The 27,901-nt window shown below is 37.1% G+C and overlaps 1 protein-coding gene across 1 annotated transcript in view; it reads left to right on the top strand.

Annotated features, from left to right (window-relative positions):
* The window catches only part of LOC128999832 (collagen alpha-1(IV) chain-like), a 106,655-nt gene that overhangs the window by 48,699 nt on the left and 30,055 nt on the right, over positions 1–27,901 (top strand). Inside the window, exons 2-8 of the mRNA XM_054426534.1 lie at positions 21,067–21,261; positions 22,443–22,487; positions 22,764–22,985; positions 23,899–23,961; positions 25,201–25,455; positions 26,416–26,577; positions 27,432–27,558. Of these exons, the coding sequence (XP_054282509.1) occupies positions 21,067–21,261; positions 22,443–22,487; positions 22,764–22,985; positions 23,899–23,961; positions 25,201–25,455; positions 26,416–26,577; positions 27,432–27,558 (1,069 nt within the window). The remainder of the gene's footprint in view (positions 1–21,066; positions 21,262–22,442; positions 22,488–22,763; positions 22,986–23,898; positions 23,962–25,200; positions 25,456–26,415; positions 26,578–27,431; positions 27,559–27,901) is intronic.

Raw genomic sequence — 27,901 nt, 5'->3', positions numbered from 1 at the left:
GTACACTGTACTGACACTGCCTCCTAGATTCTCCATTACTCCAGTCACACTGTACTGACACTGCCTCCTAGACTCTCCATTCCTCCAGTCACACTGTACTGACACTGCCTCCTAGACTCTCCATTACTCCAGTCACACTGTACTGACACTGCCTCCTAGACTCTCCATTACTCCAGTCACACTGTACTGACACTTTCTCCTAGACTCTCCATTACTCCAGTCACACTGTACTGATACTGCCTCCTAGACTCTCCATTACTCCAGTACACTGTACTGACTTTGCCTCCTAGACTCTCCATTAGTCCAGGTTACACTGTACTGCTACTGCTTTCTGTGCCCTCCATTACCCTAGTTTCCCACTGCCACTGCATCCTAGACTGTCCACTACATTTGCCTACTGTCACTGTCCTCTCTCCATTATTCCAGTAATCTTTCTACATAATCGTTAGTCCTCTGCAGCTCATTCTTTCTTGCCCGCCGCTGTCTTTTGACACTCTTTCAAGTCACGTTCGACCGCTTAATTTACGGAGGTCGTTAGATGTCCTTTCAAAAGAAACTTCACATATCGATTTCTCCCACGTTTTCTTTAGCTATTTACCCATATCGATTTGTCCTCTTTGCCTGTTTTTTAGAATATACTCAAAAACTCTGGAAATTATAGAGCTAATTTGTTATTAAAAATTTTACATAGACCATAATCACATGCAACGAGATATGAATTTAAAGTTAATGACACTTTTTTGTCCTCGCAGGATGACTATTCACATTAGTTGTTATTGACTCTATTACCTGTTGGAATATAGCATTAACATTGAATAGTGAACATCCTTTTTTGGTAAAATCTGAAGCTTGTTTTGTACGCTGGCAATGTTTAGAGTGCACTGATGCCTACTATGTTTTTCTCTTAATGGGGTGTTCATTTTATTACGTATGCTTTACGGGTCTGTCTATACTGTAGCAGGAAAGGTATGTTATAGAATAAGCAGTATATATGTATTTGTAATGTGTCTTTGAATTGTTTTATTTCGTTAAATACCAATCAATTACTTAAGATGGGGATTTCCCCATCCTTTTGTGTAAAAGAACACAACAAAACGCCTTCCACGACAATCAGGCCGAACTAACCTTATAAGTATGCCTGCAGCTGATACATAGGATAATAGGAGTAGCCAGTGTTTTTCACCAAAGTTACGACCACGCCCGCCGATCCAGCCGCACCAAACCGTCTACAGTTTCGTCGCCAGCTGCAACCTTCCCACAAAGAATGTCCAGTTCAGCTTTGCAGGTCTGCGTGAATGAAGTCTTTTCAACAGTCCAGGGGTCACTGTCTCCTTCTCGCTCACTCACATTGATGCGATTTTGCCCTCTCTATCCTTCTCTTTCTGCCATTGTAGTTTACTCCTAGTCATTTGTCGAGATCTCGTCAGACAAAATGTAGAGGTTTTGTTGCAGCGCCCTCTGACATGTAGTAGGAGGTTGTTTAGAATAGAAAGGCGTTTTCTATTTAGTTCGCAACTCTCAAAAGTTAAAACATATTTTGATAGGATACGTAAATATGTATGTATTAAGCTGAACTCGCCTCTACAGTGGCATTCCGAACACTAACATGTCTCATAATTCATTCTATGGCAAACAATAACAGTAGTTTGGCGTATCTCACCCAACTATCACAGATCTCACCGAATATCACGCGTGGATGTGCCGAGTCAATGTTGAAACAGGGATGAATGGAATTTCCATACTATACGTTGGCAGAGTCAACTTCGGAGTGTGTTCTTTGAGTTCTCACCTTTCAGATAGCAGCAAACTGTATAAACGCCAGTGACACATGAAAAAAGCTTCAAATTTTACGGGAAGATGTAAGGTCTACGTGCACTATCAAAAGTCAATGACATTCTGCAGTTGTGGTCGATTTCGCGCATAGGTGTACATTGTATAGTAAGTTGCATACTCTGTGTAGCAAGTCCTGTGGGAGGATCGTCGCCGTGATCTAGAGGGCAATGACCTCGGATGGCGAGATACTGGAAACAGGAGATAACAGTTCATTGATAACATCATGGACCAGTAGGACCCGTTAAGGAATAGATGTTATTGCTCTTTTATTAGAAAATTTGAGGTATTCTTGCGGTTATTTTCTAAAGTCAGATCAGATCTTGTAAAAAAACAATACTGTAAATGCAAACTACGTTCATGATCTGCTATATAGCTAGAAATTTCCAGAATACGTACTAAGAATAATTTTAAGAACCATTCATAAGAAGTTTCTGGATAAATGGAGGATATTTTTCAGAAAATGTCTTTATAATTTTCTAATTATAAAAAAATACATTTCAGAATAAATCCTAACTACTTTTAAGAATAATTCAAACCCCAGAACAACTTGAATAATTCAGAATGGTTGAGCAAACTCTTAGAATAGAATTATGGTAGTTTACGATCATTTTCAGAATATAATATAGTATGTTTATTACCCCCTCATACAAGGACCAAAGATCGTCTTCAAGCACTACAGACAGCAGGCCACAGAGTATACGTGGGTAGCCTCAGCTTCTACCTACACAAGCTTAAACTTAGCTATGACTCGACACCTGCAGGTTGCCATTAAATCAAACTCTCTTTATTGCTATGAAACTTCCGGACTCAATACAGTTTACAGGCCTTCATCATGAACGAACACTGAGGTATACCGGAGAACCAAAAATAAGAGAAATACTTTTCCATTATTTGAACCGGCTTTCGTGGAGGGAAAATAAAGAGACAGTGCTAATTTTTAAAATATGTATAATATTTATACTTGGGTGCACCTAGAACTTAAAATAAGTGTCAAATAGTAGATGTTAATACTTGAATCGTCCCAACTTAACGATACAATATTGTTTAACCCGTGACTAAATACCAAAATTTGCAACAGAGGGTTGTTAGAGTTGCTGCGGGTTGTTTAACACTGAGGGTTTCTTAAATGATCGTGAAATTGTCTCCCTATACTCAATCCTAGACAAATATTGGATTTGATATGCATTTAAATTTTGTTCGCAAATTATGCTACGGATTTTATTGTTGTAATTTATGAGAGTAAAAGTTGTTTTAGTGTATTATATACAGCTTCTGAAAATTCATTAATTCATTGCTTTAAAATATTAGATTACATGTAAAGTTAAAATCAAAACGTTTCCGTTGATAAATAGTGGGTATTCATAGTAAACATGTAAATCTTTCAAATGTGCCATGTGTTAGGTTATGTTCGATTCATAAAAGTTTAGCTCAGTAACCAACAAAAACCGTTAGTACGTAACGGTTTTTGTTGGTCATGTAAAACATTTCCTGAGAAATATTTTTAATCCTTATGAGGGTTTAAAATTGAACACAACTGTCATTGTTCATCGTTCAATAATGAACATGATACATCAATCAGCTGGTTTCAATGATATGGTACCATAATTAATTACACAGTCAGTACTATCAGTAATAACAAGTGCAAAATGCGTGTAACACCCCCATTTTCCGCAACCTTGGAGTTTTAAAATGTATTTAGAAAAACTTAAAGCTACGTGTTTCTCTTTTAAAACAATTGTAGAAACTAGACCAAAACCATAAAATAATAAATGTCGCGCCGATCTCAGATATATGATATAGATCTGTCTACGATCGCAAAAGCTTTAAACCGGTTCAGTCCAAAACTGAATCCAGACGGTTGTTATGTCCCGAAACGGACATAATTTTGAGCTCGAGTTTCAAACTTGGCGTTTCTCAGTTTCCCAAACAGCTTTACGGCCATAAACGTTCCTTTTGGATGTTTATACCTCCTCTCGAGGTTTAGGTTTGAACCCTACACTTTGCGAAATGGATTTTACTTTAATGGTAACTAAACACGTATATAATTAAACTATAATAATAAAGTAAACCCGGTTTAGTTTGGGGATTTCAAATCGATCTGGTAGGATAACAATACTGTAATGATTTCTCTTCAATGAGAAATTGAAGGTTTTTTCAGCCGATGGTTATTTTTTGTTCAGACATAGACACCCGCAGAAATTTCTTTCAGGATGGCAAACCGATATCTTATTCAAGGAGTAAGAGGTAAGGCCCTCCCTCGCAAACATTCTTATGTAAACCACTTTAAAACTTTGCTTCGGATGACTAAAAATCCAAAATCATCTCGAAACACATTACCGTATATTAATGTTCTTTTTACTCTTTTTAAAGATTTTTAACCAATCAAAACTAAGTAAAATTTTAACTGGGTTATAAAACAAAAGTAACACGTTATAAGTACTAAATAACTCAGGTGCAATAATATGTTCTCCATTTAAAACAATATGATTGATATAAAAACTGGATAACCGCCACTTAAACATTGCAAATGCAACCATTTTCTCTAAAAGTTGTTTGTAGCAATATAGTGCTAAATGTATTAGTTCGACTCTATTGCACAACCAATCTTTCTATCAGAATTAATTAATGTTCACGTTTGTTTATTTTGACTCTTTTCTTGACTACGCCACACATTTCATAACCATTGATTTAACAAATATTACACACAAAATTTTTCCCTTACTATGTGAAGCCTAGTTAATTTGTTAATGTTGATTTTCCTCATAGTGGGCCTATCTACCCTGGCTCCCAGCGAGCACCCACCGGTATATATGTGGTTTGAGGTACGATATAAGCCATAAAACTGTAGGTGGCGCTGAGGTAGAGCAGGCGGTGCCTTTGCAATCTGATATCACCACCCTTGCCTGCGCGTGCCTCTGTCTGCCATCTGATATCAGCATATCTCGGCCGCTGTTCTTATCATTGCCTCTAGATCAGCCTCAGATCGAGGGCTCCTGTCAGACTCTCGGGAATCTGAGCTTCTGCATAGGACTCTCAGACACTATACATTGTTGACTTGCGGTTGAACAGTGATTGGCATCCCATTCTTTGATGCGACAAGGGTGATTTTTGAGCTCCAACATATCCATAAAGTTTTGAGGGGGTTGGGTCGTATCCCGTCCTCGTACGAGGAACGTATGGTACTTTCCTGTTAAAGGGAACATTCGTTATTATCGATGATTTTTTCTCGATATATCGATATTAACAAATTGAAACATATCAAATGACAACTACGATAAATATTGTTCAGTGTCAACAAACAACAATGAAATGAAACTGTTCTAAAAAAATAACCTAACATAACTAACCAAACTTGCTGTGTAACATTCCATGTTTAACTTGCCTTTTCTGTTATCAAAAGGATTTTTTAAATAGTACAGCAAGTTTGGTTGGTTATGTTAGGTTAGCTTAGAACAGTTTCATTTCTGAATCCATATAGACTATTTTTTTAGCCTAAACAATATCAGTTGTCAATATGTAATGGATCGGTAAACAAAAATATCGATGTATCGAGAACAAAATTATCGATAATAATGAATGTTCCCTTTAACACAGGAAAACACCGAACGTATCAAGCATCCCTAGCAGTGAACCGGCACCGGACATAGGGAACCCAAGACATCGTTATCGTTCACAGTCCGTTGAACATTTATAGGGAACCATAGATAAAAGAAATACTTTTGGCCCTGTGTACGCTTCTATTTAATGATCGTCGTAACATGAGTTGTAGTTTCCATTGAAATTATACAGAATTGGTTCTGAAACATATATTACATAGATTTTCTAGCCATCTCCCTTATCATTTGAGCATTACAAAAATTATAGGCTACCGATGACTATTATATAGATTTAAAATATATCAAAGACGACATATCAGGGTGTTTATTTTCACGTGAATATGAGTGAGGTAGTGTTGAATGAATAGGATAACAGCAACAGTTTGGATATCAGGTGTGTCTTGAACCAGTGCATTTGTCCAAAGTCCAATGATGGGGGACAGCTTTTGGAAATGGTGTGACAAGTGAAATGAAAGGTTGCATGATAACTTCTCACTCTTGCCTGCGAGTACTATATCGTGGAACTACGTCTCCGTCCTGATGTAGTAGCACCACTCCCACAATGCTCCTGGCTCGTGCTATCCCAGGTGTAGTACAGTCACGTACGTTGAACATAAAACTTGCCTCAACTGCTCTGACACTGACATAGTGGCCTCCTGCCTCCTAGCTACGTCTGGGTCTAACGTCTACGTCTACATTGTTGGCCGAAGGGGATTATCTGATGGTTACGTTTAATTACTTAATTTCTATAACTAGAACCAAGTTAAGAAAACTGTATACTCTTGGTGTTGAAGAGATAACCGCGTCACCTAGATGAAAATATGAACGCTTGACGTCTCCGTTGTATGTCTACACTGTAATCCATAGGGGAGTATCTGATAATTACGTTGCAAATGTTTGATTCCTCAGTTAGGCTACTATGGTTCAAGTAGATTGTCAAATCTTGATCTTTGAGATGATTACGGTTCAATTGCCCGACGTTGAATTTAACCTTGTCCCGAAGATGGTTTGTTCCAACCCATTCGATTTCCGAAAAATATATTGACTAAACTAACTTTAAACGCTTTCTATTCTGTTTAAGAAAATATTTTATTCCTTATCTGTCACATATTTTACCTTCTATGAGGTTTATAGCTTTAATTTGTTGATGTCAGAGAAGACCATGGTTTTCTCAAGTTAAAATGCTCACCAGACAATGAGAAGGTCGATGGTTCGATCCTGAGAAATTTCAGTTGCATTTTGTCTGTTCACAACTGGACACAGCTGGATTTGGTTAGTGGAATTTTAATAGGTAAACAGATTGCCTCGTTCATTATGCACTGCCATGCAATCACATTCATCACATATACGTATCACAGAACGTCTCTGAGAACTGCTTGGTGAACCATAACTTAAGTTATAACTTGATAGGTAAGATTTTGATTTTAAAAATGTAGCAAAACTGCTATAATACATCATTTTACAATAGTTTATCATGTACCATTGTGTTATTGTCTTCCACATAACTGTTGACATAGCAGCCATATTTTTTTACAAAATTCTGAGGGATGTTCAAGATACAATAGCCGCAGTTTCGACTCAGGACGGTCCGCCGCTGCTGTGAGAGGAGCCGCCGTGGTTCCCGCCGTTTTTACTGCTTTTACGCGGGTGATTTATGCACTGCGCGGAATGTGGGAAGGTCCGTGCTCGCCCCTGGCTTCAATATTACAAACTACCATCAGGTCGATCTGGGTCACTCGGGGTTTAAATCGGAGAAACAATTTAGAAAGAGGCGGGAGTTCAAAGACACTTTTCAATACTGTTTACTTTTTGGCATGACTGAATGTGTGTTAACTTTGTGTTAAAAAGGAATCTAATAATAAACAAACTTGTTAATGCAGTGAATCCATTGGTTTGTAACAGAGTCTTAGACGAGAAGTACCGGGAAACTGTAAAAAATCGTCGATAATACCCTAGAAGTGTCAGAAAACAATTTAGCTCAAACTAATACGACTGTCTTTCCAACTAGTTTTATCCGTGCTCCGCGATAGGGCATGAACTTATTCTGCGTTAGATAGTAACAAAACCATGATTTTGAACGTTCATTTAGAAATATTACATTGGCATAGAAAATGCTATTGGTTAAACCCGTTCACTTTAAGATATCATCCTTATAGGTGAAGTGGAGAACAATGAATCTTTAGTCAAAGTTTGGTCAAAACTCCATCTCAGCATTCCTAGACCCCTGGAGCAATAATGTATATCAATACTGAATTGGGTATAGGGGCTATCTTTTGTATTGCATTTCATCTGCATTGATCTAACGGTTTTTGCGTGCGAAAGACAAACACATAATGTTTAATATAATATTGTACATGGAAATCTCCCTTTTCAAAATTAACCCTTATGAACAAACTACATACAGCTAAATATTATCTCAGGAACCTACGTCTAGTCTCGTCCTGTACATGCTGACACACTGAGGATCCTATGACATTCCTGAAGATGCTGCATCCCAGTCTGCTGACGTCAGCGTCTCTTCAGCATTGTCTATTACGTTTCATCTGTTTTAAATCGTCGCGGTGCATGCAAACTTTCTTTTATTCCTTATGGCATCCGTGGAACGTACGTTTTGACATTATTATTTGCAACGACCCAAGCCATGAACTTGTGGTGAACCACCCAGAGAGCACAGAATAGAAACGCACAGAATATTTCTATTCTGTGCTCTCTGGAACCACCAAATCCTTGAACGATAACATAAATCAACGGCTCAATGAAACGGTGTACTTTTTGTAAAAAGGTTTTACTTAATGACTTGCTAAGTTGGTGCTTTAGTAATGTTAAGGTTCTTAAAGTTTTTGAGAATTAATTAGCATTAGGAGAGCTATAACGACTTTAAATAGTGCAAGCAGACTTTTCAATCTAATATAAAATATGAACCTGTTTCCTGCGTTTCATGTTGGTCACGTTTTATGGCGCATAATTTCGATTAAATATTATTTATGGTAGCTCAGACGATTTTTATGTTACTCTTTGGTATGATGTTGGAGTAAAAGCTTTTTTGAAATTAGGTCGGTCAAACTTGTTTGTGTTGATCCACCAAAAAGTTGTAATGATATTTTTATTTAAACATCAAAACTCCCTCTACAGTAACTGGTCAGAACTAACTGTAGAACTTTCTTTAGCTAAAAGTATGATATTTCTAGGGGACAATATGTGTAATCTAGGGTTTAAGGTATTTGGCATTTTCCTTTCTTGCATAGAAAAACAAATAAAATGTGCAAAAGTCTTCCTATTTAGAAACATTGAACTGACCCTCAATCTCACAAACGAATACTATGAAATATGCATTTACCTTTGTTTTCTTTCTTGCAAAACCTCAAACAATAAGCCCATTTACAGCTGCACTATGTTTATCGATTCAATATGTTGAACCCTTTTATCCCCGCAAATATTTTCGTTCAGAGAGCTCGGAACCGGAGTGTCGGAGACGCTTTTCCACATTGTAAAAATTACAACCATAATAATCGTTTCAACAAAATTTAAGGCTTGTTCCACTGGAGCTGAATGTCATAAATTACACCAACGATGAGTTTCTTACCAGTATACGGCATCTGCTATTAAACATACTTGTCCATTATACAGCATGACTCATCTGGCTTGCCTAGAGGTTTAATGAACTACCAATCAAAACTTAATTGGCTTCTTGCAGTGCTACGTTGACCCCTTACCGGGTGACTAGAATTTAATCACATGATTTTTTTGCAAAATTGGTATCAATAAAAATTTTGACGAGGAGGCTACCTTAAATTAAAATACCTTCTACCTACATACTATTTTCTTATGTTTTTAGCACTCTTGAACTTCTACTGTACATGTGGTTCATTTCACGTTTGATACATGCGAACTTTTCTCATCGTTAACTTTAGCCTACAAACTGTTTCAATTTTGTCGTTCCTTCCAACACGGACCAGTCCCAGGGACGACGGAACTACAGACCAGCCCACGGATCTTCAGTTCTGGACCAGTCTACCTACCTAGCAATGTTTATGGTCCATTCATCCTCTACTCGGGGATTCAAGAGATTATATTATTAACCTCACATTTGAACCTGTCAGTTTCGTATATCAGTAGAGTGCTGGTGTTTTCATTATATCCGGCTACTGTACAAATTTCGACAAAAAGTTTATTTGAGGTCTTAAAAATCTCTATTTATTTTGTGCTATCACACCATTTAGTTTATAATGGAATGGTGAAAAAATATTGTGTATGAAAGAACTCAACATATATTGACACATCTATGTTTACACTTAGCATTCCTAACAACACTTACTGTCTTTGTTAATTCTCATTGAGATAGGAACTTCAAGTGATTGCTAACAGTGAAGCTGTCAAGTGCTATGTCAAATTCAAGCGGTTTTACAAGTGCACTGATCAAGTGACTATAATCACGTCATAGCTAATGTATCAAGACTCACTGTCAATTTCGTTCCTAAAGTTAAGATTGTAGTTTTAATTTCCTTCTCAGTTTACTTACAAACTTAGGGTGAATCTATAAGGCGTTGAAGGGTATTAATATATGACATAACAACGGTTGGTGTGCTCCTGCACTATAGAGAGTACAGTTGAACCTCTATAAGACGAATTTCAAGGGGTACGGGAGAATTTCTTACTATAGAGGTATTCTTAATAAAGAGGGTCGTTTTATCGAGGTTTAATGCTGAGAGGTTTCTCCTCGCTCCAAGGTTTTTCCAAACAATGACTGAGGAAAGAGGAGGGATGGGTGGGGGTTTCATGTTGAGACAAACTTCTATTTGTTTTGAAAACTACGTACTATGAAGGTTAAGATTATGATAAATTCGTCTATAGAGGTCACGTTCGTCTTGTAGAGGTTTTGTGCTAAGAATATTCGTTGTATAGAGGTTAATCAGTCCTAGCCAATGTCACAAACAAATTCGTCTTATGGAGGTTTTTAACTTAATTACTACGTTGTATAGAGGCGTTTTTAGCATTGACCTATATGAAAGCGTCAAGGGCATTTAAAAAAATCGTCTTATCGAGGAATTCGTTTTATCGAGGTTCGTACAAACGAGGTTCAACTGTACTATAGAGGGTCCTGTGTTCTTTAATTTTTTTCTGTCATTTCAAACGTAAATAAGTTACGTTATTCTCAAAAAGTAAAAAACAAATCGTAAAATCTCTCCCTGAAAAAATAAATAAACATTTAGTCTCAGCGCTTGCGTCACAAACACTTTTCGTGTACACTTAAAAAGATACTGAGCTTACAATGGTTTCAGAAGTCTTCTGCTTCTCACACATACAAATCTAATGATTTTACGATTCTTACGACAAATCATCGTCTAGATTTACGATAGCGGTGTCTTCTATCGTATGATAGAATAGTAAGGTGTAGGGAGTAGAATGAAAGGCGGAGCTGCCATTCAATGCTGATTGTTAAGTTAGACTCGCTTTTATTGGCCATTGTTAATGAGTCAGTTGAAGCCGCTAATCTGTTCTCGTAAATAGTGCGGTTTGGCGACGTCACTCGTTAAGGAGTGTTTTGGAGATCTTTGAGTTGAATATTACTATATCACTAGTACAAGATTGGGACGCAACTATGATGTATGCACAAATAATGTGAATGGAAATGAGTGTGGGAAAAGTTAAATTTCGTTAGTAGTTTTGCTGATTCAGATTTATTACTCTGAACCCATTTAAAGTTTAATGTGTGAAAACAGCTAGGTGCAGTTGTAAACCAGCTTTGTCTCTGTCTTCAAACGCGTGTGCTCCCACTATCTCCACGTTCCGCCACCTCCGAACCCAAATCTGTCCCGCCACCTCCGAATTCTTGAGTGACCCTTATAATCCCGTCACTGCCTGCGTTGGTAGCTGTAATTGCATCCACGGCCCCGTGGATGGAAGATTTAATGAAAATTTAACCCGTGGGTTAGGTTAGGTTAGGTCAGACTAGGTTAGGTTAGGTTAGGTTAAGTTAGGTTAGGTTAGGTTTGGACGGAAAGTCTTAACGCAGGAAGTAACCGAGGATTATAGGGGTCACTCTGAAATTCGGAGGTAGCGGTATACGGAGGTGGCGGGACGCGGAGATAGCGGGAGGTAACCTTCAAACGACCAAACTACTAGTAACCATTTTATGCTAGGTGAGTGCTATAACTACTCAGCTTTTCAGCTACAAGTGTACCTAACCTCCAACTATACACATATTGCTAGAGATTTTGTACAACGACAATCCGGCAATGAAAAATCGATAACTTTCTCAAAACCGAGGTTTAATTTTTATCACACGATTCCTAAAATATAAGTGCGTTCCGTTCAAAAATACGTGGTTAACATCCTCATTTATTTGTCTCAGCTACAATGTCGCCTTGCTAAGGACATAACAGTGCCAATTCCCAACTAGTGGCGACATTTGAATACAATGTTCCTCAGGTGGGTCATGTTCGTGTCGTGAGCTCCATGTGCTCCACGGCATTCCTAGCATGTGTCTCTAGCACTAGTTAATTCCTCTGGGATCTCATTTACAAATTCATACGACTTGGTAAAATATACCCAAGAAATTGGCAAAGTTCTTTATTTTGTACTAAGCTATATTTTACTAAAACACACTCTATTACCCTACCTATAGCAGCAAACCTATACTCGTTAAACAAAAATCAGGCAAATAGAAATTCACTTAGTCTGTATGTTTGCTGCGGTGGAGTTATTTTGTACTTTTAGGACAGCATGTGTTTCGTATAGATAGATTATACGTTAATGATTCAATGTTAATGTTAATGTTAATGATTTTTTTGACTCAAAATATTGCAAGTACATTCTTGTCGTAAATTCTGAGGCCTGTTTTGATATATGTTTACTGTAGGTAAAGTATAATGAATAATAATGTGTAGGTAAGTGTAATGTGTGTGTGTAGGGTAAGTATAAGTTATAGGTGTGCGGTGATATCGACTAAATGTCTCTTTATTTTAGGTTGGATTTTCCAATGTTCCATTCCCACAGGACATGCAATTTTTTATATTGTGATAAGAATGATTAGGAAGCACAGCTTAAAGAGAAAAATCAAGTAGGCGCACTCAAACGTAAATGATTAAGATTAAGCGCACCCAAACTTAAACACACATAATATGTAACATTCTCCCAATTTAAATTAAAAATACAATGTAAGGTCTACTTGTTGTATTCAATGTCAATCTAAGTAGGTTGTAATTTGAAATACGATTGTTCACTAAATAAATCTTGAACAATATGCTATATACTGAAGCACTGGGACTGTGTTATGCGGAGACTGTGCATCAAAACCATGTGACCTTTTACTGCATCTACATCAAAACTTGGTGATGTTTATATGGGGAGAGTTTGAGGCGGTTGGGTAACAAGTAAGGATCGTCTCAATAAACATGCACCACAGTCTTGTGCCTGTCCGTTTGTACGAAAATGTCGTTCTTTAATTTTGTTATCAATTAATTAATATTTACGTGTTTTACTTTTATTTACACATTTTTATTTTATTAACACCTTATTTGCGATTTTGAAAAAAGTAACCTTCCTTTTTAAGTTCATATAGTGATTCATTATATTATGAAGAAGTGGTGTTTCTGTAAATCTGAATGTGTGTTTATTCCTGGTAAACATTTAAAAACAACTTCAACTTACTGTTAATTTATTGGGAGAAACTCAAAGCAAACATGTTTGTTTTATTATTCAAAATGGAACTGTCAATAAACGTCAAAACAAGATGTTAAGGCTATTAGTATACGATTCAGGCTAGCGTCGTCATTTGATTATATTATTTATGATACATAGACCTACCGTTTCTGTTATAATATCTGTGGAATAATGCTATCAGCTATTGCTTGATCTACTTCATTCAAAAGTCAAGGATTACATTGAAAATGTGAGGGCCCGTGGGGCAGATTCCTGGGAGTATGTTAACGCCGTATAGATTCCTGGGAGTTGGCACTCATTGATATGGTCTTTATCACCATGCAAAAATTGAAAACGATTGCTTCAGCCGTCTAGGAAGAGTTTGCGTATTACGAAATGCATAACAGTCGATGTATAAGAGCTCCGCTCGATTATTTATTACACTCATTCCAATGTCCCCCTGAATTAAACTTGTTTGAATCAAATTCCAATATTTAAAAGAAAAAACTCCTTTTCATCACCAATCATGAAGCAGTAGTTTAGATCTTTCTGAGATGTTGATAATGGAGTCAATTTATCACTTTTGATCTTCCTCAAATTCTTGACTTAGGTCAACGCTTTGTCGCTTTGATCAATCGAATGATCAATAGAATGTTCTTGATCAATGACATCTAAGTCAGGGGTCAAACTGGACATCATAATTCATAACCATGCCACCCTCTACTGTGTGCCTCTAGTTTAGAAGACGTAAAAGTAACAAAAAAATCTATTTCATGGTGGATTAGCAGAACGATCATAGTTTTACCTGTATGCTGCCTAATATTACCTGTACTATGTCAAAAGGATCCATAGTAGCATAATTCAACCATGGATGTTTTTTTTTTTTTTACTGGTTAAATATCTTTCTTGATGATTCCGTTGGTCGTTTTAAATAGGGGCATTTCAAGAAGCAAGCAAATATTCTTTGTAAGTGTTCATAATGCCTGAAACTAATTTAAAGAGTTTTTTAAATTTCTAAGTAGCAGTCAATATCGTCTACAGCCAAAATTGTTTATAACGTCTAGACTTTTAGCTTGCTTCATAATGTCCAAGTAGCAATCGTAAACTTTTTCTAAATAAAAAAAGTTATAAAACTTGTTCAGACGGCACTAAAAACGTTATGCGGGGGTCCAAACAAGAGACCGCGTACAAGATTTTCTCTGACACTCTATATCTGAACCACGACACAACTCTTGATCTTATCTCGTTGATCTTAATCTTACCTTTACCCCGCAGACGGATGATCACTGACCAGGACCCAGTTTACTGTCTTACCCGACTGCATATCTCTACTTGCACACTGCAACTCAGGCTGTCTACTGCCAGCATGATCTATGGTTTGCTGATACAATTTATTCTGTTGACAAATGAACCACTGTGCACAACATACTTTTCCTTTTGCCACGATTTCATCCAGGCTAGAGTTACTTGTAGTGAGAGAACTGCTTCAATATAAAGACGTGAGGTAATAATTCTAATACCTTAATCGGTTCTTAGTCATAAAAACGGTTGATTATGTAGCATAATGCTTGTAAAAGAATCGACTGAACTGCAGAAAAACCTTGCAGGAGAAATTCAGATAATTTTGCTAATCGTTCAAACTTGTGTTATGTTCAGTGGTTTTAGAAGTAGATAGATTACTCTCGTCCAATCCGGGTTTGGTGTTAATACTTGACAGATAAACTAATCATACCAAAGTAATCCTTATTAAATTCAGCAAGAACGAGGTTCGAATCAAGAAAATTTCCTTTGTCTTTTTCTTGATCTTTCTTTACTAAAATCTGTGTCGACTCACTGCAATTTAATTTAGTTCCGCTTTTTGAATGTAACTTTAGTGAGGAGTTGATCATCATAATTTTGCATAACTTATTGCTTTCTTTAACCTGCTACGAACACATTTCTACTATTCGTTCTCAAACCTTAAAAAGAACGGGATTTCTTTGCAGACGAGGGAAATCTAATAATTCCGTTTCCACTCTTTTCGAAGATTACAATGAAATAAAAACATCATTATTGATTGCTCAGAAAATCTAGACTTATTTATGCTAAAATAGTGGAAATTTCAACATTTAGTTTTCCATGTTCACCCATCGTCATTAACCATCTCATTTAATGGCCCCACACTTGCAAGGAGTCTATGGAACGTTCAAGGTACAAGGATGTTGGGTATTCCAATGCTGTTAATGGGACAGACATGATGTCGGATATCTCTACACTAGGCTGGAGGAATCTGACCCAACAGACGTCTCCGTGTAGAGTAAGGTGTTGTCCACACGTGTGTGTGTGTGTGTGCGTGCTCACACGCCGCGTGTTGTGTCGTGTTCGTGTCGCGATCCCTGAGGCTGATCAAGGCCTTCGCTCCTCACTTTGCAAAACGGACCACTCCTAATGTTGCTGCCAATGCCCTTCTGTTTGAACTTCTCATATTCTAGTGATTGAATTTCCAAATTTGTCTCATGATGGCGTGTATGTGCTGAGTGTGCAGATTTTCTTTTTTTTTTGTCCAAGTCATGCTATTGTTATTAACTGATCACCAACTAATCAAAATGTCCAGATCTCTTAAGCGAACAGTCCGTGAGCTACTAAAAATGTCCGACGGACTAATTGTGGAATGTTCGTCCGTTTTTTAAGTTCGCGAAAAGTGTTCAGCGGACATGTTCGGTTGGGGCTTTTGAAGTACCTTTATGCAAAATCAACAGCCATTAGTTTCTATTTTGCCTAAATAAAAATCTCAGATTTTGTTCCCATTGAACGTGTTAATATCATTCATATTTTTCAATCCAGTAATAGCAATCATTTGCTTCAATATCACCCACTCAGAACACCCACAGCTTGGTGAAGTGAGAACTGAGAACTGGCGGCAATCTGGCTGTAGTGTTTAGTGTTTTTGTGCCATGAGCCATCAGTGACGTCACGATCAGCTGGGAACTCGCACAGCTGGTCACCAGCCCCGGCCTCCTTGATTTATCATCACCGCTCCGTCTGTTATATGCATTATTGTGCAACATCATCGTACACTACGGGTCATTGTGATTGTTCTTTGAAATAAAAGGGTAAAGTTTTCAGCAACATCCCAAAAACAAGGATAAATAAGTATTGTATGCATGAGTATTTTATACTGATGATATTTTTAAGTGCAACTATTTCGTGGATTGATTATTATAAAGTTGAGTGCAGTGAGTGAGCGTGTACAATAATTGTAGTGTTGGAAATTGATCTTTCTTACAGCCCCACCCTAAGGTCTTGTCTTCGGACCGATCCCTCCGTAGTATTAATAATATATTGCGTAATAGTCTCCTCCGGCGATGACAAGTTTGGTGGTTGACGCATCATCACAGGTTACAGTATAGTTATCGATCTATGATGCAATCTTCAGTTTTAGATTGAAGAGGTGGTTTCTCGTTTCTGTATGTGAACGCAACAGAACAACCGACCGCGCTAAGGTTTTAATTTTAAACGAAAGTACATCATTAACCCAGCTAAACATAGGTCTGTTCCTACCCTAAAAACCCCCTAACAGGGCTATGCCCCGCGGGTGAGCTTTTGGATGTCTCCATTGCTTGTTACTTTGTTAACATTTTAATAAAGTTATTAATTGTTTTCTACCACACGGCTAAATGAGTTGACCACTTAGTTAGTTTTAATTTATTTGTATAATACGAAGTTAACCTCATTATTCTTTCTGCTACGGACATTTGTAAAAATCCCAGATTCCTCGAACATAGGTGCTCGCAATGTTTTGTTTTGAATTTGTTATAACTTTTGAAATAGTTTGGCCTAAATAATAGCCTAAATTATTGTGGCCTTCATACACAGCAAACTAACCGACTGAGAAAAAATGTATCAATGTAAAGAAAGTCAAATCAATATTGTTCGAAATATTAAATACACAATTATTTGTATAGTTTTGTTAGTTAATTTTATTGATTAATCTAGCCCCCCCCCCCACCAATGATAACCACGGAGCTTTCCTCCGGGTGTGTTTGTTTAGTACATAAAAAATATGTGATCTCACCGTCCGGCAGCTTTATGGGGAACAGTATTTCACGTGCATCTTTATAGGAACCAATTGAACATTATTTTGATCTCACACCTCCCCCGCAAAACCCTTTGAATTAATATATAAAAAACATTGTTTGTCTAATTTTCTAAAGTTTCAACATCCGAACCGATCAAAGAGTCAAAAAGTCCGTGTTTTAAAGTGAAAGACACCGATGAAGGGCTAGTGGCAAACAAAGGCTACACACAGTTTGTCAGTGCCGGGCCGGGCGGCTGCTAGAGCTGGACGTACAGCAAATGACAAAGCAATGCAGGCCCCAGCAAATAAAAGAAATCGTTTTGTAGGCGTCCATTAAAATTGCCATTAGGATTAGTCTCAGTGGGTGATGGCAGTGTTGCCAACCAACCATGGTGACAAAGCAGGCGTACCAACCTACCAATGATGGGCTAGGTTTCGTCCTACAACATTACACTGTAAAGTTAGCATTAACGTTGATTCTTAAGAAACGCTCAAGTGCCTTGGAATAACTTTTACTATACGGATCGGAGAAGGACTCTGATTGACAGCTGACATTCGAATACTGAAGTAAACATTCTATCTGTATGAACCAGCTGATGCCAATTTTTATTCAATCGCAATAGAACAAAATAGTTTTAATTAGTTACTCAAAAAGTGCGCTACAGTAAACATTCGATTTCCTTCTTTGGGCTTTAGTAACGGGACTATGACATTTGACTTGACATAAATATGCTGTGGCTTGTAAAGCTGTAAAGGATAGTTAGTAGTAGTAGTATATAAAGCACATCCTTTATATTTTATTTTGTAAAAAAATTGGCGATTTTGGCAGAAACCAATTGACATCTTCGCACTCTGTAGGTTGTTCATCTCAACATCTTTTTGTTCCAAAGTGTTATGGGCTAATTACCGGATCGCCAATATAATCACATAAGAAACGTTTCACACCTTTCCTACTGTAATAAAATTAACTCATCATACTTTTACAACACACATCAGAATGTAAAAGAGCTCAAATCAGAACATTTTTAGGAAAACACGTCCAGCACTGAGAAGCTATTTATCATGTACTCCAGGTTCCATTTGCATTTCGCGGTGTCGAAAGTGGCGGGAGCCGCTCCCAGCAGCTGATATCTGCGGTCATCGTCCTCCATACTCTATGTAAACACACTCTGCCGTCTTACTCTATGCACAATGCTCTCTGTATATCTGCCATTTTATGAGGAGAGGCTTTTCACGCGAATCTGTAACATGGCGGTTGCTTTATAGGCTATTGTTCTCAATGAGGACTTAAACTGTAGGTTTGATGATTAGATTGCGTTTTCTTCAGTGTTTGTTACCATGTAATACGAGGAAAGTTTATGGATAGTTTTATTGTTGAGATTAACAAGAATCGGTAAAAAACTCGAGAGGGTGAAAACATTATTTTAGTTCGGTGATAGGATTGAAAGTATTGGAACATTTTCATTATGATCACAGTTACAGTTTGATTTCTGTTCGCAACGTATCTTGTAACAATTTGCTACTATTGTACCGGTGGTCACGACGAACCAAATGGGTTATTATGATAAGGATCTATAAATCCTGGGAATTTCGAAAACTGTGCATAGTTGCTTTATAAGTAAATCGTAAATCTGTTATTCGTAAGCGTTTAGTAGATGTTTCAACAACAAGAAGCACGTCAATTATACCATGCCAATGTTTATGACTAAAATTTCAAGATTGCTCCGCCCAACTCCAATTTGAATAACAATGTATTACTTCGACACTATATTCATAATCACATAAAGCGGGCGTATTGTTTCCTGCAACTGGAAGTTAGCTTTCTTTGGCATCACGCCAGCCAGAATGGAATCGCTTGCAACAGAGAAGAGCCGACAATCGCAATTGGCTGCATGAGCGACATTAATGGGCCAATTATGTGACCAAGTGGTGACTCATAGCTTTGATACTTTTCAATTCCTTACACTAGAGCAAGGTCCATCATATGCTGATTGATTTACCTCAGGTGTAATGCTATTTAATCTGCAATAATTTGAGGGGTTGTTGCAAACGATTTTTGTTACGTATTATCTTTATTTTTATATTTATTTTTGTTAAATTATTTATTATATTTTATTATCTTGAAGATGTGTATATCTACTTACAATATGGTGTAGCTTATTGTTGAATCCTCTCTTGGGTTCAGACATCGAATACAGACACATCTCTCCTCGACTGGGAGACCTGATATCTTATTGAAAGCAGACAGATGGAACTACCATACAGCACCGGGTCGCGAAGTTGTATACATTGTCATTAAGAATGTAAATCCAGGCTTCAATACTTGAAGCAGGATTCTAACCGTCTAAGAGACCAGCCGCACACTCCCTATATCCACTTAACGTAGTTTTAAGTAGTCATTTATATCCTGAATACTCGAAGTGAAAAGCCTTTTGCTAGGAAAAGGCAAGAACTCGTAATTTCTTATCAGAGTTCGAATGTCTCTTATAATTATTGTTGATTTATGGATGTTCGCAGAAAGTCATTATTGAAATGAGAACAGTTGATCGCGTTGTATAACAATCGTGGCTACGAGGTCAACGCTCCCGCAACCCAAATAAAACTCTGAAGATAACCCGCAGATGCGATATCGAGGGTCGTTCCGCCGCTGCTGCTGCCTCTACTTCCGCCGCTGAGACGCTGATGATGCCTCTACTTCCGCCGCTGAGACGCTGATGATGCCTCTACTTCCGCCGCTGAGACGCTGATGATGCCTCTACTTCCGCCGCTGAGACGCTGATGATGCCTCTACTTCCGCCGCTGAGACGCTGCTGCTGCCTCTACTTCCGCCACTGAGACGCTGCTGATGCTTCCATGTCTGCAGCACTGCAGCTGCTTTGTGCGTCTACTTCCGCCTCTGCTGATGACTACTTCCGCCGCTGATGATGCCTCCATTTCCGCCGCTGCTGATGCTTCCACGTCTGGAGCTGCTTTATGCGTCTATACTTCCGCCGCTTATGAATGATGCCTCTGCAAGGCAACACTAAATAAAATTTCTGCAGCTGCTTATGCCTCTACTTCCCCTACTACCCCTGCTGATGACTACTTCCGCCGCTGATGATGCCTCCATTTCCGCCGCTGTTTATGCCTCTACTTTCGCCACTGCTGCTACCTATAATGCCGCCGCTGCTGTCTAATCCCTATTTCTGTTGTTGCCCTGTCAGAATATTCATTGCTCCTGCTGCATTTACTTCAATTTTAGCTACTGGGCTTTTTAAAGGTTTTATTAATGGGAATGATATTAACTCCCTTTAACAACAACTTGACTTCTTTTACAAAATAATATAAAACCTTGAAACTCCATCCATTGATATTTTCCAAAGACAAAAAGACGACAATTGGTGTATCCAAAATCGTTCCCCACCTTGATCAAACAATATATATTTAACAAATTATATTTTAAACAAGTTAGAATTAGTTTTGATAGGTTATTTTCAAAAGAAAACTATTTTATTTTTGTAACATACAGTAGTTTGTTCAAATAATGGTGCAATATGACAAAAATATAGTTCATCACAAGGGCAAAAAGTGTCTTTTAACCCTCGCTGATTTTGGCACCTTTGATCTTGTGTCGAAAAGAGTCACTTTAGGCCTTATCGATGAAATATACTATAGATGATACATTTTTTTTTAATTTCACATAATATCTTGAGCTTCGCAAATTTTTGAATTATCAAATGTTAAACTTTAAAAAAATTTCAGTTAGATCCTACTGTTAACAGATACATCATCCATGCAAACCATTCCATTCCTTATTTTTTTAGATAAATAAGAGAGAGAGTAATCAAATGTAGGGAAAGAAAACCCTAAAGAAGTGCAAAGAAATGATTAACTTTAATTTATTTGTCTTTGTAATAAATCCTCTATAAGTAATTAATTGTTTCTCATCTTTGTTCACAGGCATGTAAAGGATGTTCCAACCCATTCACATGCGACTGCTCTGGCATCAAGGGAGAGCAAGGGATGCTGGGGATCCACGGACTCCCTGGCGTGGAGGGTCCCCCAGGAGAGATAGGATTGGATGGACCGCCAGGACCTAAGGGAGAGAAGGGACGTATGGGAGAGGGCGGGGAAACAGGAGAGAAGGGATACAGAGTGAGTAACATGTTTGTTAACTCTACATAAGTTGTCATTGTTACAAAGGTTTTCAAAATTTGTTGAAGTTAGATTACTTTGAACCATTCTTGATTTGACTTTGTGTCAGTCAACTTTCATAGTTTCAGGGAGCATTGCTCTTTGTACCATTTGAAGTCTGGGTTGCAGCATTTATTTTAACACAGGACTTTAAAAACTATTCACAACTCGACATAATCTTACATTTTCTTTTCCCTACTTGTGGGGTCTAACAGTGATAATCCAATGGGCGATTGTACGAATATCTCCTTAAAAATGTCTTATTTATTCCCTATTTAAATAGGATTAGTTTAACGAGTAAGTACTTACAGTGGCGGATCCAATTGGGGGGAAGAGGAGATTGCCCCTCCCCCGAGACTTTGGAAAATAAATCTAGTTAAAATACTATAGTTTTAAATAGCAAAAAATGATAATGTTTATGTCTTTGGATTTCCTAAAAAACAAGAGTTTTCAGTTCAAATTTTCCAAAATTTCCCGGGGGTGGGCCTTCGACCCTCCCTTTACTCCCAAAATTTTACCCTTAAAATCCAACCCCAATTTTTGCTAGAGTGTATAGTGCTGTCACCTCTAGGGTCCTCGAAACGAAAAAGTAAATCGGTCCCAAGTCCAGGTCTTACCATGAGACCGTTTTGATTTACTTTTAGTAAGATCTTTAAAATTTATCTGGAGGACTCTTATGATTTAATCTACTAATAATTTAAATTTTAAATTTTAATTTTATATAAATTTTACTAAGTTTCCACTTAGCCCGAATTTGTTATAGGTCAATTTTCCTAATATTCTTACACTATAAATTAATTTCTTTACCATGGAAAGCAACCTATCATGTACACAGAATAGATTTCCCATGTAATGTAAACATTTGAAACCAAAAACCATGGTGCAATCTGTTGAGATGGTCCAACTAAATTACCAACTAATGACAATATTCTGTGTCAGGTGATAAAACAATCAGCTGTTTTCTATGATACTGTAGTCAATGATACTACATTTAAAAGATCGATGGACTTCCCATGTGATATAAAAATTTGAAGCCAAGAAAATAGATGAATGTGATATTTTGTTGAATACGAATGAATTTTGGATGAATACGGTATTTTGTTAATTTACCAATTGATTACTGATAATTCTATGTTCTCTAGGGAGACGTGGGGTTTCAAGGAACTCAAGGATCACCGGGAATACCTGTAAGTTTTATACCACTACTTAATTTTTGTTCTACAATCTAACAATAATTTCCCTTCAATCCACTCTTTATTAGTTCTATGTTTTGTTACCATGTGCATCTATTACCTCTCGGACTTTAATATTCGAAGGTAAGCTATTTAAACTCTATCCCTTTTAATAATTTCAAATCAACGACTTGGATTTTCTGTTAATTTATTTAATGAAAACATGTTTCATCCCTATGAACAATACTATGTTTATACCCCTATGTTTATAATAATTCACAAATTTTTCAGGGATATCCCGGATCTGCTGGTCCCAGGGGACCCGCGGGTCTGGAAGGGTGCAATGGGACAGATGGACTCCCCGGAGTGTATGGAGGTCCGGGTGCTCCGGGTCTGAGAGGAGATCCGGGAAACCCTGGCAGGAAAGGTCCTCCTGGAGAAGCTGGAGAAGGAGGCACCAACAGTCCTGGAGCGAAGGGAGATAGGGGCGATTCTGGACTACCGGGACCTCAGGTGAGAATAATATTCTAACTATGTTTAAAATGCTAACAATTTTATGTAAATTTTAAGAAATCATCATTTTGATGAGATTTGATTTGAGTCATCAGCAGCTATATACTTTGAATTACAATGGCATCATCAATATGAGGCTCCACAGACACTAACACTACAATTTAGGTATTCTGTGTCCGATGATGATCAGACAGGAACTCATCTCAAGCACTTAGCAATACGTTTCTGTTTGTGTGACATGATCGTACCCAGAAGACTTAGTTTAGAGTAATATAATATATTACTATATAATATACTATATAATATATTATAAACTATATTATAGTTTTAGCAATATTTAAGGAACTATAAGTTAGATTAATTTTGACTCCACCAGTTATATATTATAAATATTATTACTGGTACCTTCCATCATTAGCAGTCAAATACATATACAGTCTATTTTAATATTTTACCCATCCAATATTATTAGGGACATTATAATAAACTGCATAATACATTCGTGTTAGTATTTAAAAACAATATAGTCAATAAATTTTATTTAAGCAGCCATAAATTGGAATCATTAGGTACCAAGCCATCATCATTAGTCAAGACTTAATAAAGCATATTTTTAATTTCTTAACAGCAAAATATTTTGAATATAGATAGCCTCATTTCCACTTCCTTTTATATTCCCTAACATTATCAATGAGTAACTATTCAGTAGATATAATGTAGTTAGGGTATTTTCCCAGAGTTCTCTTGTGAAAAGATAAAACTTGTACAAGTAGACATCATCCTTGATTACAACAATATTATTTGGCTCAGGTTTTCTTGAGGATTCTGGATTATGTGACTTAACCTAATGAATTTTAGGGTTTCCAGAAACAGCAAAAGTCTTCGATTTCTGAAATCTTTTGTTCTGTTCCAGGGACCGCCGGGATACAGAGGACAGGAAGGATCCATTGGACCTACAGGACCCACTGGCGATATGGTAAATTACCATGCTTTTATTTAACCGTTCCAATGTAATTAATAATTTCTTATGTCTGACTTTATTCCTTGTGATTCTCAAATATTTTATTTCTTTTCCCTTGCAGTTTAGTTATCTATATATTAATTACGTAAGGCGATTCTTTGTGTCAAAAATGTGGGCGACTGGGATGTCGTAGAACGATGGGAGAGGGCTCAAATTAAAGGTCTCTATCCCGAGACGGCAGGAAAAATAGTAGAATTCCTAAAATTTTTACAGAAATTTAGATATAACGTAAAATGTTCTTCATAAGAATAGCATTGGATGCCATACACAGCTGATATTTTTTTACTTCAATATAGTTGGTCACGCTATATTTCCAAGCCAGTATTCAATACACACGCAGTTGGTTTATTTCTTAGCCAGTTAACTCTGCAATGCACTGTACTCAGGCCCACTTTTATAAACGGGCAGACTGGGCATATGCCCAGGGGCGCTGGTGGTTTGGGCGCGCCCACTGGGAGCCCCCAAACCACCACCTGCCAGCACTAGGAAAAAAGGGGGGCGCTGCTCTTGGGTTTGCCCAGGGCTCCACTGACCCTTAACGCAGCCCTGACTGTACTCTATATTAAAACAAGAGATAAAGTTATTTAATTGAGACGTTTTGAAAACCAAAAACCAAACCAAAGATATTCATGTCAACTGTCAATATTGGCTTTGACAACTGGGAGATGGAACCTTAAAACCATAAAATATTACTCAATGTGGCTAATAATACTGTTCATTTTGTATAGTACTTATTTACTTATCTCATCACGATCAGTCGAACGCATAAAGGAAAAACATTGGATTTCATATGTAGATAACAACAACCAAAGCAAACAGAGCGTTATTTAGACAAATATATGGTGTACAGGCGTATCCATCTTGACAAATAAATAATTTGATTCTTAGTTTGTTTGAATATTAAAATAAGTTATTTTACAATTTTGAGCTTTTTAGGGAGTTATGTCCCTACATGACCTTGGTAACTTTTATTATTGTACTACTATACTTTTTTTTTTTTATAGTTTACTTTAATATTTGCGTTTTTGAGCCAGCTGTACTTGATCATAAGGCTTTTTAATGTTCCTTTACATTTAACAAAAGATTGTGCAAAGTATGGTACACAAAAATAGTTACAATAACTGTAGGAAACTCAACGTTATATCCTTTCCTTTAAACATATATTTATTTATAAACTACAAACTATCATCCCAGGGTCCGCAAGGAGACCCAGGCTGGGGAGGTGAAAAAGGAGATGACGGAGATACAAAACCCGGTCAGAAGGGACAACCGGGTGATCCGGGTGAACAAGGGGACCCAGGACCTCCAGCGATCAGCAATGGGGACCATCCAGAGGCAGGAACAGGGACTGACTCCAGCGCCTTCAAGGGACCCAAGGGACCTAGAGGTCCTAAGGGCTTCCGTGGAGACTGGGGACCGAAGGGAGAAATGGGAGCGAAAGGTCCACTGGTAAGTTTACCTGGTTTTTAAAACATGTAAATTGTTGAGTTAATTTACAACACAGTGTTGTTCCCTTCCAAAGGTAAGCTTTTACCTTAAAGGAAAAATGCAAGAACTTTTATGTTGATATTGAATTTTTAAGTTGTGTTCTTAGTTTCCTCAATCATTATTAGAGGTAGTTTTACAAAATTAAAAAAAATGTTTTAATTTGTAAACAGGACTTTTTATAGCATCCAAATGTACCTATACCATTTAAATTTCCAAACCAAAATTAACTTTGTTTAAGTTATGTTGCAAGGTAGGGTATTTTGGAGGATAGTTTAACCATATATTATACCTTATCAAAATTTTTTAATTGCAGAGCATTTTTTACCTGTCCTTTACTCCCACTTTACTCACAATAGATCAACAGTTTTCTTTCAATTCATTCAACACATATATACAAATTTTGAATTTTTATTTTAAACACATTATTAGTATTAGTTAGTTAATTATTCGTGCACATGTTTACAACCTTTCTACTCTACTTTTTAGTACATTTATTGTTAATGTTTTCTTTTAAATGTTTAATATTTTAGCTGCCAATCTTAAATAAAATTTTCTCTCAGCACATTCACTGATCAGCAGTGAATGTGCTGAGAGAAAATTTGATTTTATAACCAAGCAATAAAGGTTGGAATATGGCTAAGCTTTAATATCTATTGCTGAGGTAGCAGTGATTCTAAAGACCATTATCACTAATATTTTATAATAACAGTTCTCCACAACCAATTACAGACCCAACTATGCTCCAATCAATGCTAACTGTAAAACATACAACTTGAAAACAAAGGTCCAGCATAATATATCTACCATTCTAGCTTCCAATAGCCGTCATGGATAAACTACCCCATCAGCAAACAAGTCAAGAAAAGTAATAAATGATAATTGAATTCCTTCTAATATACTTTAACCACTGTGCAATGACAGGGATTTTCAGGGTTGGCGGGTCAGAAAGGCTACAAAGGTGAGCAAGGTGCCGATGGACCCAGAGGCAAGCAGGGAAAAACTGGACCCGATGGACCTCCCGGGCTCAAAGGACAGAAAGGAGCTCCCGGGTTAACTGGACTGGACGGGCTCGACGGAGCTAAGGTTGGTAATATACGTATGAAACATTTAGTTTTGCAAGAAATTTATAAGCTTTTATACTGACCCTCCTATACTCAAGTTGGTACTATACCTCACCAACCTAGCCTCTCTCGTGGGTTTGGTTCACAGCATCCTCTCAATTTCCTTATATCCTTCTAGACCTGGACCCGCCCACCATCTTGCTATGGGTCTTCCTGTTGGTCTTCTACCTTCAGAGAGATTTATAACTATACTCACCGTCAAAAAGTATTTTGAGATTTTTTCACATGTGTCTTAGCTCTGGACAGGATGGACCTATCCACTGCTTTAGTGACCACTGTAAAAATAATGATGTTAGTAAGATTTGGGAGTTTTTGTTTATTCCCAATATAAAATCAATCCAATTGGTTTGAATGTCTAAAAAAGTTTTCTCGTAAAAATATTTTGTCATGAACACATCATTCTTAGAATAGCCAACCATAGAAAAAAATATCTCTGCAAAAATTTGGAATTTTATTGGATAGGAGTGTATTAAAAAGAAAACACACTCTATTTCTATTTCTTCCCCTTGGTGATGTTCTATGATTTTCCTATGTTTCCATAGTTTGCAAATCGTCTCTTTCAATGATTACTAAGAAATGCAGCACAGTGTTAATTTAAAGGGCCTCAGGGTCTCACCCTCTAATTATTTCCCTAAAAAGAAAGTTTCCTGCACAATTTCACGTTACGCTCTTTCCAATGACACCAAGAACATATAAATCGGTTCAGTAGTTTCGGAGGAGTAATTGTCACAAAAAACCTGCTTGCGTATTAAATAGGTAAGTATAGTTTACGAAATTCTTGTATTTAATAAACATCTAATGGATTTGTTCCTTCAGGGTCAACCAGGAGAAGAGGGAAGAATGGGAAGACCTGGAGACCAAGGTCCTGAGGGAATTCCTGGAAGATATGAACCCAACCTGGACTTAATAGTCAAAGGACCAGAGGGCAGTCAGGGACCTGTAGGTAAGTGCTGCAATAAAAAATTGAAAATATACTTCTACTATGAAAAAAGCAAGAAATGTAAAACACTAAATAACGCGGGGCGCATGCAATAGATTATTTACAATTATTATCTTTACTTATTGAACTATTATTATCTATTGCATGTGCCCTCGTTTTTCATTTAAAACTTACAAGTATTTATTCTCTCCACATATTTATAAATTATTTTATATTTTAAAATTATTTATATTTTCTTATTTCGTTTAAAACATGGTATTTTTTAAAGTTTTTTTTATTTATAAATTATTCTTTTGTCTGGTAGCTATTATCCAACACTTATAACATACATCAAAACATACAGGGT

This window comes from Macrosteles quadrilineatus, unplaced genomic scaffold (genome assembly GCF_028750875.1).
Source record: "Macrosteles quadrilineatus isolate MER2022 unplaced genomic scaffold, UCM_ALF_1.0 Scaffold_8__2_contigs__length_117827958, whole genome shotgun sequence".
In the NCBI taxonomy this organism is placed as follows: Eukaryota; Metazoa; Arthropoda; class Insecta; order Hemiptera; family Cicadellidae; genus Macrosteles; species Macrosteles quadrilineatus.
This window is presented reverse-complemented; position numbering and strand designations above follow the sequence as displayed.